This window comes from Hermetia illucens, chromosome 6 (assembly GCF_905115235.1).
Source record: "Hermetia illucens chromosome 6, iHerIll2.2.curated.20191125, whole genome shotgun sequence".
NCBI classification, from domain to species: Eukaryota; Metazoa; Arthropoda; class Insecta; order Diptera; family Stratiomyidae; genus Hermetia; species Hermetia illucens.
This window is the reverse complement of record NC_051854.1, coordinates 68,249,743-68,273,709: the sequence shown is the minus strand read 5'-3', so window position 1 is coordinate 68,273,709 and position 23,967 is coordinate 68,249,743. Positions and strand designations below refer to the sequence as shown.

Genomic DNA, 23,967 nt, shown 5'->3' with positions numbered 1-23,967 from the left:
ACGCCCCTACCTCCGATGTCACGAGGCAGGTTCATCCGCTCTACGGCAGACTTTGGGTGATGCATTCGGAATTTGGACATAGTTGTCCGAATCCGCCGCTGGACGTTTTCCAGGTCGGTCTTCGTCCACGGCAATATTCCGAATGCATAAGCTAGTGAAGGGATAGCGAATACACTCGACGCGCTCATTTTATTCTTCGCCGAGAGATGCGATTTCAGCACGAGCTTTACACGGCGCAGGAATTCGGACAGAAGAACTTCCTTCAGATCACCAACTCGAGCATGGGTTCCTTGCAGAATTCCTAGGTACTTGTAGAAGTCTGTCTCGGTCATAGCTTCGATGTGGAGGTCACCAATGCTATGTCCGGCATGCGGCTCGTGATGACCTTTGCGGATGGCTTGGATTCGACACTTGTCTAATCCAAACTCCATTCGAATATCACGGCTGAACATGTCTATTATTCGCAACAGACTTCTAAGATGGTCGTCAGTACCAGCATACAGCTTGATGTCATCTAAGTACATCAAGTGTGTCAGTTCGCAATTAGCACGTAGGCCATACTTTATTGCAAAACCATGCCCTCTAGCATCATTCAGTAGCCATGAAAGGGGGTTCAGTACCATACAAAACCAAAGGGGACTCAACGAATCCCCCTGGAAGATGCCCCTCCGTATACGAATGGGCTATGAGGTATTAGCACCCTCAGATGTACGCACCGATAAGGTGGTATGCAACCCTTCCATGACTGTCGCCAAAAACTTTATTATTTATTATTCTTATCAATATTATTGTTATTCTGTTAAGGGGAAGTCGCACCGCGTCCTTAAAGAACTATTGTGCCCCTTTTGTTGGTTATAGTGTTCCTCAAGCAAGCCTATAAGAATTTTAGTATATTCCCCACTTACAGATCTTTCAACTCTGCATCTGGTATTAAATATTCTCCCAGGTGCCCCGATCACTTTGCACAAGTGGCGGACACTGCCCCAGAATGTGTATAGAGGCCTCATCACCTACAGGCAGTGTCCTTAGATATCCCTAATTTCCCTAATTGATAGTTTAGCCGACAGTGATCAGTGAGAGTTCCAACTATGATTCGGAAGTTATTTTTGATGAGATTTAAACAATCCTTTGTGCGCTTGGGTTCGTATCCCTCAATAAGCACCCTGGAATACTTCATTCCTGGTAGGCCCGCCCAGCATAGTTCCCTCAGCCGTTCCTCTTCATTTTTTAATGTCATTGCCGTACGACTTTGATCTGTGTAAAGTCGTTCCTGCTTCCTTCTTGGCTAGTTCGTCCGCTGCCTCATTGCCTTCCAACACAATATGGCCTGGAGCCCAAAGTGTCCGGAACTTATTGAGCGGCATTTCCATATCACTTTAGAGTTCACCTGGTTGGACCTAAGTGCCTTGATGGCCGGGTGGCTCAGTCAGTATAGCAATGTTCTGCCCCTTATAGTTCCTATGGAGATTAAAGTAGGCACATCTGCCTATTGCGTACATTTCCACCTGGAATATGCTAGTGTGTTTACGAATTAGGTCAAAGTACATTTTCCTTGGGCCAATGACCCCGACAGCCGCTCCTTCTGCTGTGAGGAATCCGTCAGTGTGTCAAGTAATCAGTTGCTGGTTGAAGCCGTATGTCAAAGACACGCTTTCTCAGTTTGCCTTGTTACTCCAACGTGTTTCAAACTTCTTATCAAAGTGAAACCTCGTTGTCATGTTATCCCTTCGTATCAATAACTCGGGATATCGCCTAGAAAGAATATCAACCTTCTTTGCCTGCATCTGTATGTGTAGATGTAGAGGGGTTAATCCCAGGACTTCCAGGGATGCCGTTGGGCATGCCCTCATTGCCCCACTAATACACATGCAAGCCAGTCTTTGGAGTTTATATAACTCCCTGGCTTGTGTGCTGAGTTCAGTTCTTTTGCCCTGATTACCTCCCAATAGGTAATCATTGGCCTTACTATTGCAGTGTATATCCAGTGTATATGTAACCCCATTTTTTCCTGCTATGGACCTACACGTAATCAGAGCTCTCTGCTTGCATCTGCTGCATAACCTGGAACTCAAACGGAATTATGAATATTGACGAAATTCAGCCAAAGATGACAACTGTATCCTAGAGAGAGCCAATGGTACTCGTGGCTGTGTCTACATCCAACAGTTACTCGCAGGGATTGACATATTCTGCCGTCGAAAATAATGAAGCTAAATGAAGGCCAAAAGGAAGTATTGTAGTTTGTTTGAATAGCAGAATTTATTAAATTTAAAAAAATATTCATAACTAAAACTTATACTATTGTAGAAGTAATAGAAAAATCAGTCGGCTGTCAAAGGGTAGTATAGGTCCCATGAAGTCGAGTCTCCTGCACTTAAAAACGGGACAAATTGTACAAACTCCTCTTCCAGGTTGGTGGTTGGGTAGGGTTGAAAACCGTCCATGGAAAACCAAAGTTACGAAGCCACGGAAGGAGCCTCGGACTGGATTGGCAACACAACGATCAACCCGGCAACGAAAATTGACTAAAAATTTTTGCATTTTCTAATGGAATGTGCGCTCCCTGTACAGAGATAAAGCTGCTGAGCAGCTAGTTATGTAACAGCGTTGCAAGACATGCGTTGGACAGGGACCTGTTTCCTAGAGAAGAGCCACTACATCATATATTATAGTGGCCACTCAGTAAACCATGTGCTAAAACAGGTTGATTAATTTTGACACCATACCATAGCATAAATCAGGTCATTAGTCGGCCGGAGGAGTTTTCATCCTTCCTCACTGCGGGGATTGAATACCTTATCCCTAAAAAGGACACGGTGCAGTACTCCACAGACACAAGACAGACTACGTGCTTATCAACCCTTTACAAATTCATAAAGTCCATTATTAGTGAAAAGGTTAATGTGCACCTCGAAACCTACATTCTGTCCGAGTCGGTTTAAGAGGTTGCAAAGAGCAACTCATTATAGACTCTGTAGTTGTAGGACAAGAAACTAGAAGCCAAAGAAACCTTGCTATATCGATTATGCCAAGGTTTTTGACAGCGTACCGCGTACCTGGCTAATCGATGTCCTACGTTTGTATCGCATTTACCCCAACTAATAAAGTTTTTGACGACAGACATGGAAGGGTGGCACACCACCTTATCAGTGCGTTTAGCTGAGGGTGTCAGAGTGTCAGAGCCTAACCAGTGTCTTCTGGAGGGATTCATTTAGTCCCCTTTGATTCTGTATGGCACTGAGCCCCCTTTCATGGCTACTGAATGATGCTAGAGGACATGGTTTTGCAATCAAATATGGCCTACGTGCTAAGTGCGTGCTGGCACATTTGATTTACTTAGATGTTATCAAGTTGAATGCTGGTCCTGATTGCCTTAGATGTCTGTGGTCAATATGGATTAGACAAGTGTCGAATCAAAGTCATCTGCAAAGGTCATCACGAGCCACATGCTGAACAATAGCATTGGCGACCTTCACATCCAAGTTATGATCGAGACAGACTTCTACAAATACCTAGGAATTCTGCAAGGAACCCATGCTCGAATTGATGATTTGAAAGATGCTGTGCTGTTCGATTTCCTGCGACGTATAAAACTGGTACTGACATCGCATCTCTCGAGAAGAATAAAATAAGCGCATTGAATGTATTCGCTATCCCTTCACTGGCTTACGGACTACTATGTCCAAATTCCGAATGCATCATCAAAACTCTGCCGTGGAGTGGATGGACCTGCCTCGTGACATCGGATGGGCGTGGTTGATGTGCCGGCACATCACCGCCAAATCTATTCGCTGCTCGCTTATTTTTACAGCAAAGAGCAAGCAAGTTTCTTGCATGCGGCTGTTTGTAAGCCACACTGTGGGCTGACTCCACTTAACCTGAAGGATTGATCTTTCAATCATCTGAGTGGGGTGAAATCAGACCAAGAGCGGATCGATGAATGGAAGTCAAAGGCAATGCACGGTAAACACGTGAATTGACTTTGGCAGCCATTTGGCGAATAGATGGCTGTGTGCTAGGGAGCTCTTTGCTGAGACGTAAGGATTTATGTGTGTTATTCAGGATGCCGTGGTCGCCACTCAAACTTATAAAAAGCTCATCATGAAAGAACGGGTGGAGGACGGCCAGTGCAGAATGTGTGGTTCGGCGTTAGAGATGTTGGACCATCTCATTTCTGTTCCACTGTAATGACACCGGTACAATACACAAACAGGCATAATGCTGTATGTAAAGTGATTTACCAAAACCTTGCATACAACCATGGGCTGATTAAGGGGACATGTCCGGTTTGCCGGTGTTCTGCTTACCGCATGTACTGGGATCGGCAAGTTCTAACTGATCGCCATACATCACAAAACAAGCCTGACGTGCTGTTAGTAGACAGGACGGGTCGCTCTGCGTACATTATTGATGTTGCTATCCCCCATAATAGCAACATTGAACGGAAATCCGTGGAGAAGAAGGTGAATTATGAGCCACCGGTACGGGAAATCAAAGAAATTTGTCATCTCGAGAAATTGGTTGTAGTTCCCATAATATTGTCAGCTAGAGGTATTGTACCAAAGTCCCTGATGGCTTCCCTTGATGTCCTGGGACTCTCACACAGTCTGGTTGAAAACATACAGAAATATACCATTGTGCATGGTGTTCGGTGTTGCGGGGAGTTCTCGACGGAATCTCTCATTAGCCTTTTAAGTGGGCAGGATCTTATGAACCTAAATGCTTGCCTCTTTGTGTTAGTATTTGGTAAAATCCCACATGTGCCGAGATTGTGATAACTCGAGAACAATAATCACCAAAACCGTACAATTGCTCCTCAATATGAAAATCATAGAAGAGATTCTAACACAGCACCTTGGGAAAATAAGGATGGCGGAATCGCCTATCTGTAGCTGATGTAAAGAAGACGATAGGACCCTGTATTTTACATGCAACTGTTGGCATCGTCGTAGTCAGCTAAAGATATCTTTGAAAAATTTTCTTCAACGCAGATTCTGAACACTGCTCGCAATGTAGGCAGAAAACTTGTGGTTCAATGGCCCCAATGTAGCCTGAGCACTTTTTTTAATGGATGGAGGTGGAAATTTTAGAAAGACGCTGCCACGTCAGGTTGTATCAGTGTGTGAGATTTGCACCCACTAAAACCACCCCTCCCCCCGGGACCGCCGTGAAGTATTACTTCGTGGGGGAGGCCCTGGTTCGCTACACCTGCACGTCCTTGTTTCGTCTCCATCACGCCGCCTTCCGAGGTCGATCCAACTCCAGGAGTTTTGTCTGTACCACGACTACTGCCTCATTTACCGCCATCCAACTTTCCTCCAACTTTAGCATCTCTTCCATCAGGTTGGACGGCTCGAAGTCGGCCTCGAAGATGCTGGTCAACCTACTTTTCTGCTGCAGAAATCATGATTCTATAGCCATCGTGTCCTGTAAGGAACTGTGTCAGGTGGTAATTCAATTCTCCGCCCCTTCGGTCGACCCATTTCTCGATACACGGGATCAATGTATGGGTCCACCGGCCATTGTTGGAGTTATCCACTGTTGTTGCCACTTACCACACAATTCTCTCCTGATGGCTTTTCGGAAATCCACATTAACCGCGGCTAGATTTGTGTTCCGTTCTTCGTAGAGCCAGTGGGGAAGATCTATAGGGATCAGTCCTGCGATGACACACACTGCCTCCGTCGACGCCGTCCTAAATGCGCTGCGCACCCTTAGCGCAATGGGCCGGTATGCTGAACTTATCTGCAAGGGATCATCTAGCATTTGCTGCCTTCTCCCGCGCATAATCCAAGTGTCCCTTGAAACTCAGCTTGGCATCCATAATCACCCCCAGGTATTTGACAATTGATTTTCAGACGACCTCACGATTACCAACCCGGATATTAACCGTGTTATTCTTCCTGTAGTTGGTAATGAGGACCGGTTCCGTCTTTGCGTCCGCCAGGTCTAGCTTGGCCATTCGAAACCATGACTTGATGGCATGAATGGCTTCATTTACATAAAGCTCCACATCGTCGGGATGCTTTGCAATTGCAACTATCGCCAGGTCGTCCGCAAACCAATCAGGTTGCCTCCTCCGGCACGGGTAGGCCAAGCACTCCGTCGTAAATTATGTTCCACAGCAGTGGCCCCAATACAGAACCTTGAGGCACACCTGCTGTCACAATGTACTTCTTCGGGCCGTCGTTGAGTTGAAAGCATTTTTAACGTCCAGCGTCATCAGAGCACAGCATTTGCCCATGGCCATTGCATTTCGAGCCAACTCCACGACCTTTGCTACTGTATCGACCGTAGAATGGGCTCGCCGAAACCCATATTGCCACTCTGAAAGACCACCCGCAAGCTCGATGAACGGGAGCAGCCTGTTGTATATCACCCTCTCCAACATCTTCCCCATGGTGTCTAAGAGACAAATAGGGCGATATGAAGAGGGCACGCCGGCCGGTTTTTGGGGCTTCGGTAGCAACACCAGCTTCTGCCTCTTCCACTCGGCGGGAAATATTCCTTCCGCCAGGCATGATTCGAATTTGCTTGCGAACCCTCTTGGTTTGGCCTTGGCAGCCACCTTCAGAGTCTTGTTCGGAATTCCGTCCCATCCCGGAGCCTTGCTATCCCCAGTACGTCCGCAGATTCCCCGAAGCTCCTCTTCGGTAACACCAGGGGTTGGGAAGACGTCCTGCTGAGCTTCCAGTTGGGGTTCACTTTCATTTTGCTCATGCTGCGGGAAAAGAGTTGTAATTATTTGCAACTAGAGCCGTGGGCATGTCACTTAAGGTGATTTTTGCCCGCGGATCTTGTTCACTACTACTTGGTAGGCTGTACCCCATGGATCCGTATTAGCCTCTGCTTCTGGTAGCATTCCCGTTTTCTTCTCCGTATGGCCTTCTTGAGGTTGCTTCGCAGATCCCTGTATTCCTCTTCACGCTCCTGATGCTCCGGCCTTCTCTTTGCCTTGTGGGAAAGTCTTCTCGTTCGGAGACAAGAGGATCTCAAGGCAGCGATCCCTTTGTTCCACCAGTAGTTTGGCCTCTTGCCGTGGTGCAAACGTCGTCGCATGCTTCTGTTACACGCTGAGACAGCTGTGTGACTCTTTCCACCGCAGTTCCATCCGGATCATGAGCTCCCTCCAATGCCGCCAGGAATGTTTCCTTCTCGAAAGCTCCGATAGACCAGCCAACCGCTTTAGCCTTTCTATCTCTAGAGCGTCGTTGATTGCTTACTCGGTTTTTAATGCTGAGGAAGATGGCCTGGTGGTCACTGTGGGTGTAGTGCTCACTCACTTGCCAAGCCATCTCCCTCACCACTGAAATGCTAACAAATGTCAGGTCAGCGATCGAACCCGCCCTTCTACCTCGAAAGGTGGGCACGCATCCAACGTTGGCCAGCACGATGTCCAACTCCGCAAAAGACTCCAGCAGAATTTGACCACTGGTGTTCGTCGATCGGATTCCCCACTCCAGTGTCCACGCGTTTAAATCGCCCGCAACGATTTTAGGGCAGCGGTCTCTAGCGTCTAACACCAGACTGTCTAACATCTCCTCATATTGTGCTAAGGTTGCACTAGGAGAAGCGTAGCAGCTGTAAATCTGGACACCGTTGACCTTCGCCCTTATAAAACCGGCTACCGGGGAAACCATTACTTCTTGAATGGTCTGTCTTCCGCACGCCCAGATTGCGGCGTTGTGAGACGTATCCACCGCCCACATTCGACTCTCGAATGGTTTGCGAGAGCAGGGCCTGAGCTACCTCACAGTGATTGAGATTGATTTGTATCAATCTCATTTTCCTGTGCGGTTCAGCCCCCTCCTACATGCCGGACATCTTCTGCTTCCCGCAGCATGCCGGTCGTCCACGCCCTCTTTCCCACTACAAAGCATACACCGTGGATCTCCGGTGCAATCTTTGACGAGCTGGCCCTCTTCACCACACTTCCTGCAACTTCTCGACCTATCATGCTGGCTAGTGCATGCCGCTGCCAAATGACCTGAGCACTTGGAACAGAGAAATTACCCTAGGCATAAGCATAGCGGTCGATATTCACCACGAGTTCTTCCATTGGGGTTGACAACCGCCAGTACAGGGAATCTTCCAGAACTTTCTAACAATATGACCAAAATTCCATCAAAATGACATCACCAATTCTGCGAAATAAAACACAGTCGACTGAATTAAATTCATATGTAATCTTATTTTAAATAATTTTTATTCCATAATTTTTATTTTTTTAATATTTTGTTTTATTTCATAATAATTATTTATAATAATGTTTTTCACTTAATATTTCACTTTTTTGCTTTGTATTTTCTTCCATTTCTTCAATGTCTTGAGTAATTCATTTTTTATTCCTCGTTTTATCTTTTGTAAGTAGCATTGAGGAATCTTGATTCGGAAATAAATCAAAACAGATAATATGGAGTTTTCTTCGTGTCGACAGGACTGCTTTATTGAACAACTCGCAGAGTGTATTGCTTCAACATATTTCAGTCCTTGCGCTGAAGGCTTGACGCTGATTATCTGCTCATTTTCAACAACTAAAGCACACACATTACCAAAAAATTCGATGTTGAAGAAAAGTACAAGATAAAATATAAAAATAAGCATTGCAATAGTTAACCAGCGTGAAATGAAATGAAGATGGGTCTAGAAAGCGAATACTTATCATATAATGATATGATTTTGTCGCCAAATAATGAGAAAGGAATAGCCACTCTAATGAACAGACACAAAAACACTATTTCCACGTCACGTTCAGCAAGTGTTCATGAAAGAAAAAGGGTCGCTTATAGATAAAAATGTGAAATATTAAAAGTTTCCTAGGGTCCATCACAGGGTGATGCTCGATTTCTCTTGTTTTGAGGACTAGAAATAATTTTCGTTTGTGTAATTTTCAGGTTTCTTTCTTGCTTCCTAAGTAGCAACGACAATTTCGAGTTAAATATACACCGTGACCTTTTCAAAAGATCACGTTTGAACATTTTCTAAGGAAAAGCTCTAGAGTAATTATCATGAAGGCTTGATTGCTTGGGTGAAAGGGGGCAGCAACGAGACCGATAAATAAAGGTAACATGTACAGTTCGCAATTAGAATTACTTTTGTTTTAAATTTGTGTTTTATATTTTCTACTATTTGATTAAAAAAAGAAACTCTAAAATTATACATTACACGGCGGTTGATAATTTCATTTATTTGTTGTTTTATTTTGTAGTTTTATATTTTTAAATATATTATTTAGTAATAAGTAAGAGATGTTGTGGTTTCCTTCGAATAGTTTATGATGACAGGGGGAAAATAGAGAGGGTAAACTGGAAGTGTGGATTGTTTCTTGTTCTAGTGTTGTTGTGGCTTTTTGGCGGTGTACAATTAGTTGTAGTAATAGTAGAGAAATGTATATTTCTTCTTGTTCCTCTTTTTCTAATGTTTTATTATTTTTTTCTCCTTCAACTTCTAACATCTGTTTTCCATGTGATTCTTATAATCTTCTTAAATTTATTATGTGTTCTTGTTACTTTCTGTTTTCTGTTTTTGCTGTTTTATTTTATTGTAATGGCGACAATAAATGACGACATAACGACGAGACGGCGGCTAATCAATAAAACTTTGTTCTACACAAGCTTTCACTCGTTTCTCGTATTCTCGACGGTTTTCCTTGTATAGTTGAGCGGCTGTTGAATTCGCCGGCGAATTTGGATTTGGATCACTTAATAACGACTGCAAAAGAGAGGAGAAAACGATAATTAGTAACTTCGTTCGTTCATTGATTTAGTGAAAGCTTGTTGACTTAACCAAGCGGACTCCATACCTGTATAGATGTAAGTATTGCAGATACATCATATGTGGGACTCCATCGATTTTGCAATATATCCAAGCATATACCACCGTCTGCGTAAACGTTTGGATGAAATACTTTCGACACGAAACGTACTGTTGGCGGTTTATTTGGATATTCTTCAGTGAATTCTATTGTTAATTTGAATGTTCCATCTTCGAATGGTGTATCGTGTGGACCAAAAATCACAGCATTCCATATCATAATATTATTATCTGTTGGTGCACCGGAAACACCAGTTGGTGGATCTTCTTGAAGCCTGAAAACATAGAAAAGAGCAAAATTAATTTCAATGCATTCTTTGGGATTTACACTACAAAGAAATATAAGAACATAAGGGATTGGTGCCGGAACTGGTAAATTTCAATTTCTTAGGACAAATGTGGACGACGCATCCGTACAGTGAGTTGGGGCTTAAAAATACACTCAAAATCTTCCCTGCTGGTCGTACGAGATGATTAAAAGGGATCGAAATTTGTGGGCTAGCAACCTGCAAATTTTGAAACTTTATTGCTATCGAAACGTCAACAAACGCCTCGAATAGGGACTGACCTCACGGCTATGACTTTTGGTTATCGAAAAGGGGCAATGATTGGTTTCTGAACTGTGTGCATGCTCCGTAGCGAGGGTTTTCAGTATGCTCACTTTCTCTAACTTGAGCGAGAATTTTAGCAATATAAATTCTGGGTCTAAGTGAAATAAGTTGGTTAGACTTTGGAGAGTACTCCTCTCCGTCTTGTGGCAGTGTGCTTTTGTACTCGGGAAAGCTAAGTGGTAGCAGAGGCGAACCCCGTGTCGAGTTGCTTCTGATGGCTGCCGCAAAGTGTGCTCTCTTCACCTAGAAGCCAATTTCTTACAAATTTCTAATTGCAAGATTCCGGTCCAGGTTGTACAATGCACGGTCCCAACGGAGACTTCCGATATAGTGGACAAGGATGCCTTCTACAAGCAATTAAATGCAATTTAAGGGAGGCTTCCTAAAAGTGACATTGCGATCGTGATGGCTGATCTGAATACCAAGGTGGGATCTGACACCACCTTCCTCGGACATATGATGGGGAACACGGTCTTGGCAACCGCAATCTTAATGGTTAGGGGTTCATGGATTTCTGCAACTTCCACTGCCTTGTCGTTGGTTGCACATTGTTCAAGTATAAAGCCTGAAATAAGGTCAGTTGAATTTCAACTAACCAACACCGTATGAACAATCAGATCGACTACTTCGCGATCAGCAATAAATCTAGGAAATGTCTCCTGGATATGCGCACCAAAAGTGGCGCTGGCTCGGCCTCGAAAGGGATCTTCATCTGATAGTTTTGCGTGCGCCACTTCTTGGTTGAGGAGCTGCGACCCCCAAGTTCAACATGGAGTGCTTGTTTGATCGAGCTGTCGCTCAACAGAATCACTTTTCTGATCGGAAATGTAGTGAAAACCCCGCCTGAGAATATCGATAAGCATTGCGTCAACATCAAAAATTCTTTTTTTTTCGCGAGTGATGGCAGGAGCGACGTGCGCGAACTCTGATATCGGGTAAAATCCCGAGAAGTTCAGCGTAGTGTACCACGTGACAAGAAAGAATTTGCTATTGCGCTGGTCACGTCCCCACCTACTCGAAGAGGGCGATCAGACCCGAATCTGCAAGGGACTCATCTCAAGTTGCTGTTGTTACGAAGCCTCACCGGAGGTTATCTGGTACCATGGGAACCAGGATGTTCTTTTGAGAGCATATGTTCCCGGAGAATTGATGCATGATGTTCTCTCGGCTGGGTTGTTGGTGGGGGGTCCTCTTGTGGGATTTTTATTGCGCTTGGGGCTCAAGCGTGGAGTTGCGGCAGAAGTGTTACATAGGCATCTCCGTACATACACTGGTAAGAATACTGAGCCTGCACTCAGTATAAACCAGTACCGCTGTGCCAGTCATGGCGGGGCTCTGACTGTGGTCTCCAAATGAACCCGTGCCCAAAGAGAACCGTGGGATTATGCCTACACGGCAGGTACTCACGTTAAACTCTCTGTGGGGGACGTCATCGGTCGATTTCTCATCCACGATGATGAGCAACTTAACACGTGGAAAGAAAAGTTCACCACGGTTCTTAACCGCATCACATTTGGTGAAGTGGATGAAATGGCTAGTCAACATAACACGCGGATACGAACTGTTTCTCCAAGCAGAAGAGAAATCTTTTCGGCCATGAATGCACTCAAAAGGAGTACAGCCGCTGGGCTCGATGGTTTCCCCGCAGAGTTATTTATCGCTGCACCTGTAGTTACTGCAGATCTGCTACTTCCACCCATACGAAAATTTTGGGAATTCCAGACCTTTCCAGAGCGTAGAAGAAGGAGATGATTAAGGGCACCCGTTTTGAGTGTGATAATTGGAGGGGTATCTACGTGCTCCCTGCTATTGCAAATATAATAGTTAAAATAATCCTGGAACCCATCAAAGAACATCTCGAAAGCTTGATCGACATGAATAGGGTAGTTTTCGTTTTGGATACTTCTGCATTGACCACATGAATACTCTACGGGTCATTTTGCAACAGTGCGCAAAATTTAGATCTTCGCCACATCTGCTTTTCACCGATTTCGAACAAGCTTTCGAGAGCTTGAATAGGGAATGTATCTGAAGTTCTCTACGTAGGAGGGACATTTCGGAGAAACTAATAGCTATTATCAGGGCGACATATAGCAAAATATCACGTGCTGCACCGAGGTAAAATTTCGGATGATTTTGAGGTCCAAAGCGGAGCCCACCAGTGTTGCGTACTGTCACCGATATTATTTCTTCTGGTTGTCGGTGACGTGCTTTATGCTACCTTGGACGGAGGACGCGGAGGAGTTCAATCGACAATGACAAACATCTCGACTACGGCGATGATATATGTTTGCTCTCTCATCGAGTGATGAACTTTGGCTTGGATTTGGAAAGAAAGGCAAATCGAGTTGGACTGAAGATAAACACCAACAAAACAAAAGTTCTTAGTCTAATGGATCATCGCACTCTCCCTATCTGCATTAATGGGCAGAAAATCGTAGGAGTCCATCAATTTGAATATCTAGGAAGAGCGGTTTCTGCTGAAGGTGGCACCGAATTGGATATTGTCTCACGCATTAACCGCGCTAGATCCGGAGAAATGGAAATGCAGTTATCTCAAAACCAAGATCAAATTGAGACTGTTCTGTGCTAGTGTTCTTTCTGCGTTGCTATATAGAAGTAGCACATGTAAAGTGAACTCCACCGTTACCCAAAAGTTCCAAGCTTTCGTCAATACCTATCTGCATCGTATCATCGGAGTGCGTTGGTCTGACACTTATTTAACTCGTGAACGAAGAACTTGGTCGGCGCTCACGCCTGGTACTCGTATACACTGTGATCGGAAGACAAAGTGGCAGTTGATGGGACATATATTAAGTAGGAGCGACAATTGCATTGCAGGCTACCTGTGCAGCAGAATTCATTCTCACACGATGACCGACGAGTGGGTTGCCCCAAGGGTACTTGGCGCAGAACAGTAGAGGAGCCAGTGCTTCGTGCAAACCGCCGTAACCTTGTACGCATCCACGTGGCCTGATTCAAAAGCCAATGGCCAGATCCTTGACTAACCGCATGAGATAAATTTTCGCCATCTGGAGTCAGCGGCCGCCGAGCGTTGCGAGTAGACTCGATTCTTCACAGTCGCCAACGGGATGCAGACTGCATCACCGGAGGAGTCCCGCCTGGCTAGTCCGTCGGTTTACTCATTCACTTCTATGTTCCTATGGCCAGAAACCTAAAGAAGAATGTTGCCCAGATTGTTCAGTACGTCTCAACACTATCCAACCAGCCTGGTGAGTGTCGCCACTGAGTAAAAGGCCAAGACCTTTATGGCGGTCAAAATAACTACGTTGCGCTTAGGGACTGGATTGTACTTTAATCATCGATAAGCCTCCAATACCGCCAATACCTCCGCTTGGAATACACTGACGTATTTGGGAGGACCGACCGAGAACGCATTGCCGGTCTTCCACCTGGTTGAAAAGCCCGTATTAGCCCGGCAGAACTGCAGAGTCCCAGTATGATCTACATATGAGATTCTTTGCATCCAATTAAGGAAAAATTACTCTAGAATTTTTGGGAAATCGCCGTATATGCTACGACGCTGAAAGTCTTTTCTCAGATACTGACGCCGTATATGCTACGGGGCACATGCATCGGATTCCTACCCATTTTTTTTTTGTAGATAGAGAAAATGTGATTCACAGTAGGCATTTATATTATTGCCACACGTGGTACGGACCTGCAGATTTAGAAGGCAGCTACTCATGAGTTTTTTTTTTCATTGAATTGATCAATAACTTGATAATATGAATTCAATAGAATTCGTATTCGTACTCGTAAATACGAATACGTTTGTATTCATTTATGTAAATACCAAAATATTCACTTTCGAATACGAATATATTCGTATTCATAGAAAACCATCGTACAAATTTATTCGTATTCGTATTAACAAATACAAATATGTCCGACATTGCCCGCAAAGTACAAAATCCGCGATGTTATCTATTAAAGTAACCACTGAGACTCACCATTTATGGTGAGTAAGCTATAAATATAATAGTATACGTGTGTACCAGTGGTCTCGCAAGTTTAAGAACGAGCGTCTTTCGGTGTATTATGATCAGAGGGGCGGAGACCTTAAGTTGTAATTGAAGAACTTGTGGAAAAAATCGAGAATATGGTTCGTGACGGTCGCAGATCTCCACATTTTTCCTGCAGGAAACAATTACAGACACCCTCGGATATCGGAAATTGTTGCCAAGATGCACCCCAAAACAATTGACAGAATAACACACTTAAATGGATTGCAGGCCACCAAGCAGTTTTTTAACACCAAAAACTCTCTTCTCCATTGTTACTGGAGATATATCTTAGGTTGCCCACTACATGTCTGAAAACTAAAAACCAGTCTCACATCAAAATTAAAATTTCAGCCATGCATGCATTCGAATTTTGGAACCAGGCATAATTTTGTTTGACTATCTGACTCAAGCGAGGATCACCAAAGCGGTACAATATTGTGAGACCTTGAAAAAGGTCAAAAGGGGGATTCAAAGGGAGTATGCTTACTGCATGGAATACACCCGAGCAGAAGAACATATTGAGGCCAGGCCTAAGCAGATAAAATTCCTTGGAATTCCTTGGAATGCACCTAGACAAACGGCTTACTTGGAGGAAGCATATTGGGGGCAAAAAAACTCAGATCATCCTGAAATTCCAGTAGTACCCCGTGCTGCCGCAATCGAAGAGCAGTGGCTAGTGCACGCAAGGAAGATAAGACGCGTTAGGATTGCCGAACGAAGGATTTAAATATTGATTCGAAAAATTTAGGTTTATGTAAGCGACGTAAAGTAACAATATATGCCAAATATGGCAGCAATTTGTTTACAGTCACATTTGACAATACACAAATTTCCTTGGTGAACTTTTCAGTGTAAATTAGGGCTCTCTCAGAGTTCGCAACACAAAAATATACATATTCTGATAATCTTGCCACACATCCGAATAGTGTGGTTAATTAAGCCTTTGCCACACAGAAAGCGCGGCGATCAAAGATCGCTGGATTGTCGCGGCAATCGGCAATATGGATTGTCACACACAACACGATATCTAGTGAGCCATCCAGCATTGTGATCACTTTCTCACGAGTAGCTTCAGTTGTATCGAATATTTCTCATAAATTTTGAGTAAATAAAATTAAATGGGTTGGCAGGATTATCTCCTTTATTGGCTAAGAAGTTTGTGAAAAAAAAACAGTATTTCGGGTGTCTCTCTTTCAGTTTCAGAAAAAAGACAACACCGATGTCGCCGAATACTGTATTTGTTTTTTACGGGGAAAAGCAATTTAAATTTCTAGGATTTTACTAATTTGTCATAGAAATACAAAACAATACAAATATCACCTTCTTTTCTAGTTGCCCCTTTGTATTTTCATTCATTGCACTTAGAAGATTGTTCATCAATTCTGTAAATTTGTACGAACAGATCGCTGACCGCCGCGATCTAGAATGGATCGCTGCGACAGATCACGTTGTGTGTGAGATGTGCAATGCAATATTGGATTATACAAATACATTGACAGATCGCGTTCTGTGTGGCGAACGCTTTATCTCTCACACAAAAGTCACTGCCATCGTTTAAATGAAATGTAAATGTAAAATGACTTTTGATTTCTGACTGTTGGTGGGGGATGTGGACTGCTTTTAAATTTGATAATTTTTAGTTGTACTTATGCAGGGTAGAAAAGTTCAAAAATAAGTGTAACATCATAAAAAAATGTTTTTTTCTTGGTATTAAAAATATTTATGTAAAAATATGACGTTTTCATTGTCAATATTCTCACCCTCTGGACCAGAAACCAGCAAAATTTGCATGTTATAGATAATGCCGGAAAAAATAAAATATTCATAAACATTAAGCTTCCACGGCCTTGTTTCCGAAGTGAACGAATGCACCTTGGCATGATTCCAATTTTAAAAATATTTTAGTTGAAAAGATTTAATATTTTTTTTCTAATTTTTCTAACATGAGCATGAGAAAGTAAATTGTTTGGACATAAACCAAAGAACTATAAGAACGGGCTTACTCGAAAGCAAATAAAAACGAAAAACCTATTTTTAGACTTGTTTGGATTTAAAAGATGAAACATTTTAGTGAACTGCCATCATTCAGAGTAAAAATATTGGGAGCAGGAAATTTATATATTGGATTAAAATGGGAATTAAGAGGGTATTCAACTTTCGATGCTAATAATCAGAACGTTTCATTTAGTTCTGTCGTTTTTATATTTTTCTTGTGATTTGTTGTGAATGAATTGATTTAAATATGGCCTTGTTTTGTTGAATCTCTCAACACTCCCTGGTCCCAGGGGTCCGAACAATATTATCATTTTAACTAGCAAAAATTTAACAGATATTATTTACACTGCGATGGAATGCATGAATATTTACTATAAAAATATCATTCCTACTGCAAATAGAACAGAAGAAAACTATTTGTAAAAGGTGACAACATGTATTAAACTAATATTTCAGATTCAATGCAGTCTCGTTTGAGATCTATTTAACCTCGTTAAAGAGAGATATTCCATTGACTTAGTTCTTTAGGTTTATATAGGTTTCTGGTCCGACCGAGTGACCTATTGTATAGTGGAATCGTGGGCTTTTCAGATGACTCCGATAGAAAACAAGGCCATATTTACAAGGTAGTATGCTAATACTGGTAGTGAGAACTTTTGATATATGGAAGATTGACGTCGTTTCAACCGCCACTTATTACGCGTGCAAATAATGCTTGCCATCAACTTTCGAGTTCCGACAAAGGCGTTCCCAAGCCCGTTCGAAAAGAGAGGAAAGGTTGGGTCACTACAGCTTAAATGGCCTAAAGACATTTAGGCGCCTCAGGAAGTTTCATTAAGTATTAATAGTAGCTACTATTAGCTACATGCACTTTGTGTTCGATAGTAACTGCTCTAGAAGTTGGGAGTTGAAAATTTACTCAAAATACCCCCCGCTTGCTGCAGAAGAAAATTAAAAGGAGCAGATCTTTGTAGGCTAGAAACCCGAAAATTTCGAAATTTCTATTTCCTATTGAAACGTTATCTACCACTCCGATAAGGTCTAGATTTATCGATACCGATATTCTTCTATCGAAAACAGTGGGGTAGGTAGGTAGGTATCAGTGGCCGCTCCGAAGAGCCCAATTAGCGCTTTGGTGCGCCGTTTTGATGCCACAAACTCCTAAGACCGTGACTGTTGTTATGGGAGCAGGGAGGCAGAGTCCAGCCGGCTCGGATCTTCAGAGCCAGCCCGTAGCATTCACGAAGGAAAGCAGCTCTCCCACTCTGCAGCTAGAAATCTCTCTGAGGTCCCCAAAGAATGGTTTACCCAGTGTCCGCAGCCTGACTCTAGCCAGAGCTGGGCAATCGCAGAGAAAGTGCATGAGGGTTTCCCTTCCTTCTCCGCAGCTTCGACAATGTGAGTTCTAGGGTATGCCGAGCCTAGCGGCATGGTCCCCTATGGGCCAGTGCCCCGTCCAGACTGCCGTAATCTTGAATGCATTTGCACGCGTCTGGTACAGGAGCTCTCGTGATCAGGCTATGTTATAAGTGGACCAAATTCTCCTTGACTTGGCACAGCTTGTAAGCCTTCGCCATCTCAGGCCCGCGGCTGCTAGGTAGTACGAGTAGACTCCGTCCCCGATAGCCGCCAGCGGAACACCGACTGTATTCGCCAAGGGACTGCCAAGAGCAGAGCCTTGCCTGGCCAATCCGTCAGCCCGCTCATTCCCCTCTATGTTCCTATGCCCGGGAACCCACAGGAGAAAACAGTGGACTATGATTTGTTTCTGGAATGTGTATGCAACGGGGACTACCACAATTCGAGCGAGAATTCCAGGGATGCAGACGACATCATAACTTTACGCGAGATAAAGTGGTGGTTCTCTCGGGAGTACTTTTCTCCTTTTTGCCGCATTCTGCTATCGTAGTTTGCAAAGTCTATCCGAAACAATTTTAAATTCATTATCGGATTATTATTACCGACATCCAGGAACCAAGTACTTCTCACTTGGGAACCTGTTTTAGACGGAACATTGACTGTGAAATTTCGGCCCAGGAGCATCTTAAATGTACAGAATTGTGAACCAATGGAGATCTCTGATACTACTGGGATTTTGATCTGAATACTAAGGTACTAAGGTAGAACATTTGATGGATAAAAACCAGTCTAAAGCTGACGAGAGTTAGGAACTCAAAATTTCAATGGTCGCTTTGAATTTGAGAGAAGGTAAAGATCTTAAGCTCCGATACCGTGGGAAATTATGTAAAATGCAATGAGCAGGAATGAGACATTCCGCAAGTCAGGGAAGCACAAGTAACCACAAATGTTATAATAATGGTTTGGATACCATATACTGTATCGCAAAACAAGCTGCAGGTAGTCGTAAACATTTCTTCGGATGGTAGAATCTTTATCCACGAGGACGAGCCGTTTGTTGGGTGGATTTTAGACAACACAACATGCAATGAAGCTGCAAATCTCGTGAAATAAATAGGTACTCATCATAACATACGCGAAACGAGAATGAAATTTTACCTATCAATGTACCAATCTGAGTTAAAGCCCCAACCTTGACTGTATGCCGGTGAAACTGCTCCTTGCAATCCACATACAATAGTTTCTGCATCCTACTTCCACTTATTTAACAATCCTGGAAACCGCAGACGACTTTTCTCCGGGAGTGAAAGGGGATGATTGTTTAGGCGGGCCATTTGGGCGCTGTTGGTTGTCACAAAGGTAATAGTTAAAATAATCCCGAGATACACCAAAGAGGTCTTCTAAAATTTGGATAGAGAACGGTCAAACTTCCGCTTTGGAGCGTTGCATATAAATTATATCAACAAGCTGTGGGCCGCTGGGTAACAGTATGTCAAGTCCGGATTGCTGTTTTCTTTGCGTTCCATTTACTTCGATAAAACGTTCAATGATGTCAACAGGAAATTTATGTGGAATGCTCTACCAAACGTTAATTTAAGGAGGGGATTTCACACTGAAGATCAATCCAGACAAAAAAAGTTATCAATCTGACCATAGCGAAAATGCGGTCGGGTCGGTATTTATGCATCTTAGTAGCGCTAGTTTTTCCGACAGCAACAGTCAACTTTATGTCACGTGATGCATTATTTGTGCTAGATACGCCTTCATTGTTTTTACTAAGTCCGAAAACGAAGGTCCCTGAACAGCAACACCGAGTTGAGACTGCATCGCATCACTCGCTCTGCCTTGACTGTTATATGGGGATGGGATGTGATCGTTACTATTACTCGAACGATCTAAGACTAATAATAATTATCTCTGATCTGTCATCGAAGTACTCTGGCCCGACACAATCTCGAACGAGAAACTACGACATTATATTAAATATAAATGGAACTTATTTCCTGAAAAAAAAATGGAATAGAGCCCCTTAGGCAGGGGGGAGGCCGAAAGTGATAATTTACTCAACGGACCCATTCCCAGAAATTATAATAATAATCGTTGGCGCAACAATCCATGTTGGATCAGGGCCTTAAAGTGTGTTAGAGCACTTCATTCAAGACCGTAACGGTACACTAGGAGGCAATGTGGTGAGCATTGCGCTCGACCGAGATTATTACCCTGATTTGACTCAGGTACTCATTCACAGCTGAGTCGCCTGGTGTCCGACGTCAAATCACGATACAAATCCCACTGCCACCAGCGAGATTTGAACCGCGACCTTCCGTACGACAGCCTTGCGCTCTAACCACTCAGCTATCCGGACTACTCCCAGAAATTACCCAACCGAAAATCTGAAAAAAATTATATGTATAGGCTACGAAGTACCCTCCATGCCGATATCTGTTCAAATAATAATAGTAGTATATTACTATAATTTTTAGCACTCGGCTGCAAAACCCCTCCTTAAGTTCATCATAGAATCACAATTTTGTAGCAATGTGGGCTATATTATAGAGCAGCATTCTACCAAGTTTGGTGGAATTCGCATTATTACTAACAAAGTTAGAATACGTCAAATTTGTTACTTCTTTGCAAATTCAAGACTGAATATCAATATAATGCGAGTGGATATTCTCTCATAATATATGCATATATTACGTGTTACGTACTACTGGGACAAATACACACTCAAATGTCTTTATAAAAGAAATACAAAACCTTTCATACCTGAAGCGTTCAGCTTTCGGTTTCCCGACTTGTTATCAATATTAGTGGTGAGCCAGGAGGAACTTGGAGAGGGGAAGGGCGCAATGAAAAAGCAAGTTAGATACAATGGTATAAAATGAGGGGGGCGGAAGTTAAAGGAGTGAAGATCCTAATTGGTATTCACCGTGGCTGAACTTAGACCCACGAAATTGGCTTTTCAAGGAAAGAGAAGGAACCGCGAAATACACATAAAGAATAACAAATGGATTTGCGTTGCGGAGAGAGTCGTAAGGGGAAAATTTGGAGGAAAACATGAGTTGCGAACGACTTAACAAGGACGCCTCCGCCAGTTTCTCTACCCAAAACTGAGTGACCTTTGTTACAACGGGAGACAGAATAACTTTTAAGGGGCACAAAGTTCAAACTCTTATCCACAGCCAAGTTTTTTCAACTGCAAATGGATACTGGAAAGCCGGAGTAGATAGATTAAACCGTAGATTCTCTGATTTCTCACATTTTTGTAGAAGTCTTAAACCAATAAACGATCCATTTCTCTTCATTTCTTATATGCAAGTGTCCACAAGCCTTACTCAAAAAATCGAACATTACGCAATATAACGTGTAAAACTGAATGAGCTGAGGTTAGAAATTAAGACGTACTTCCCAATAAAGCTTATCCAATTGTCACAAACAATCAAAGTAGCATTCAGATTAGATTCTGTTCCTCACAATAGAAAGTAGCCAAAATGACAATGGTTCCTAAATCAAAGAAGGAGCCAAGTAAAAGCGGATCGTATCAACCAATATCGCATCTTTCAATCACTATCGAGTCACTTGAAAGGCCTCTTTAAGACACTTAGGCAAATCACTGCGGATGAAGTTAGTTTCCGTGCAAATCATTTCACGATCCAATGGGCGCCAAGGATTGCAAATCTGAATGAAAATGCAATGAAAAACAAAGAAGTGTGCTCAGCCATTTTTATCGATATCGTTAAGGCGTTCGATAAGGTGTGACATCAAGGAATGGTGTACAAATTCCATAGGGACCCCCCGAAGATTTTTGTGAGATTCTAAATTTAGAGTGAAATACCAAGGAAAAAAATACTTTGAACTGTGAGAAATTGGAGCTGGTGTGAAACAGGGCAGCGTTTTGGTGCCATCTTTTGTATACCAACGATATATCGGTATTTGCGGATGCTATTCTTACGATGGGTAAAAATACTTAATAAGTTCCAAAATTCTAGTGAGCACATTGTAGGATTTACCAGGGAATGAAAAATCAATTCATCTCCTTCAAACCCATGGAGAGAATGAAAGAAGAGGAGGAGACCCCCCCCCCCCCAATTGGGGCTATTTTCATGCCAAGATGGAAGGGTTGTACAAATTGTAGCGGCGATCCCCCTTAAAAAAATATGCCCCCATATTGGGGCTATTTTTATACCAATGGTTGAGTTTAACCACAAACACCAATTTCCCAGGCGGAAAGGAGGCTATGAAATGTATGAACTCCGAAAAGAAGTGACTACACCTCTAAGAAAGTTATACCGTTTCAAAAGAGGGATATTTTGATCTCATATTGGTAAAGTTTGATTGTCAGCCCCACCCTCGGAGAGAGAGGAGATGGAGAGGGTATGTAGGAGGAGATAGAACGGGTATGTAGGAGGAAGGAAGTCCCACATTCCTAACACCATTGAATAATCGTGGCGATCATCCCTCGTTGAAAAGTTATGGCGCCCTTTTCGTATCATTAAGTGAGCATCCATCCCGTGCGACGACTTAAAAAAAATCGATTTTTTTGTTTTGCATAAATCTAATCTAAAGCATGCATAGATAATATTGGCAAAAGAATTTTCCGAAACTCGAAATCGTTGGAGAGCTACAACAGTGAGAAGGTAAGCGCGTTAAACGCGCAGCTGAGCGCCGATTTTGCTCCCGCCTTTCGCATATATGGGGAGGCCCCTCTTAACTCCAAAGCAAAATAATGCCACTCGTTGCATGTAAAGGGATACATAGGCATGCTCTCATCAAATTTCTTGACAATTGGTTCAGCCGTTTCCAAGTAAATCGAGTGTGAGAGTTTGACAGACAGAATGTCATACGCAATGATCTCGTTAATAAGTTTATTGGTATGACAATCATCGTCGTTATATTCAAGGGGAATCATCTCTTGCCCCTCCATCTCCTCCTGTTGTTTTTTATGATACGAAAATAGCCTCTTTTCGAGGCGTCATTCGTTTCTAGGCAATAGTAATCGCTTTGAGGTTTTAACTTTTTAAGGGAGGTCAACGCTCAAAGATTGCATCGGAGTTAAGAAGGAGAGGGAGCGGCATCCCCTCCCCTCTGGGTCCGAAAATTCAACCTTTACCAAAAATATTACACGACTGGGGTGTGCCATTCTTCGTCAGATTTACAAACAAAATAGTCATAGTCATAGCAAGTTTTGTTTCTGATTTCAGGATGTTATTGGAAGAGGTAGATTAACGTCGCACACCCTCTTTGAGGTTCATCACTGATTTTTCATTACCCCTCTTACAACCTACACCAAAAGTAATACCAAATATGAAAAAATGTGTTTTATTCGCTCGAAAAAGCTGAATTGGGAGACAATAGATTTAGTCGTGACAGTAGATAGGATTATTTGCAAATCAAAATGAGTTTGCAAAGTAGTTTTGAATGTACAAACCATGGAGGCACATATGTTGAGCAATATCAAGTTCTCTGTCTGGAACGTGGATTACTCGCGAAGTGCCATGAATTTCTAATAAGTCTGCTCTCCAGACTCCAAATTATTAAAAAATATTAAATATTGCAATTGCCCTTTTGAATTTGAGCGTCTCTCACTTCGCTATATGATAACCCCTAGGTCGATGGTTTTGAATATTGATTATGAGTGTTCTTGTTTAACTTTGCTTACATGCTTTGCTACCTAGTCCACATTCCAGTCAAGAATAATCAGACTCAAGCGAATTGTTTACCATTCGTTTGCGTCATTCATAAGAAGTTGTAAGAAAACCGTGTCACATGCCTGAAGGGCCTTAAGGTTAATTACTTAACAACGCGCACTCGAAACCTTTTAAAGCTTAAGCAAAAAAAAAAAATATTTTCAGATTGAACTAGAATATTCCCAAATATGAATCATTCTACATCTGAGACAAAAAATGAGGCTTTGTTTATAATTCACTGGATCTGATGAAGCCACAATTCTGAGATTATCTGATGTTACTTATGGTACTTCTATTAGCAACGGACTCGGCATTTCATCATTAAATCGTGGAAAGATAGCTATCATCTGCAATTCGAAAACACAATGCATAATTTAAATAAGACAACCTCAGATGTCCAACTCATTACCATGTGTGACCTTAACATTGAACATTGAGTCATGATGACGCACTTCTTTCTGCATCAAAAAC

General features: G+C 42.7%; 1 protein-coding gene across 1 annotated transcript in view; it reads right to left on the bottom strand.

Annotated features, from left to right (window-relative positions):
* Positions 1-8,642: 8,642 nt before the first annotated feature.
* The window catches only part of LOC119658844 (ubiquitin-conjugating enzyme E2-17 kDa), a 36,382-nt gene continuing 21,057 nt past the window's right edge, over positions 8,643-23,967 (bottom strand). The window contains exons 2-3 of the mRNA XM_038066594.1: positions 9,803-10,088; positions 8,643-9,711 (exon numbers count right to left, since the gene is read on the bottom strand). Coding sequence (XP_037922522.1) covers positions 9,586-9,711; positions 9,803-10,088 — 412 coding nt within the window. The 3' untranslated portion in view covers positions 8,643-9,585. The remainder of the gene's footprint in view (positions 9,712-9,802; positions 10,089-23,967) is intronic.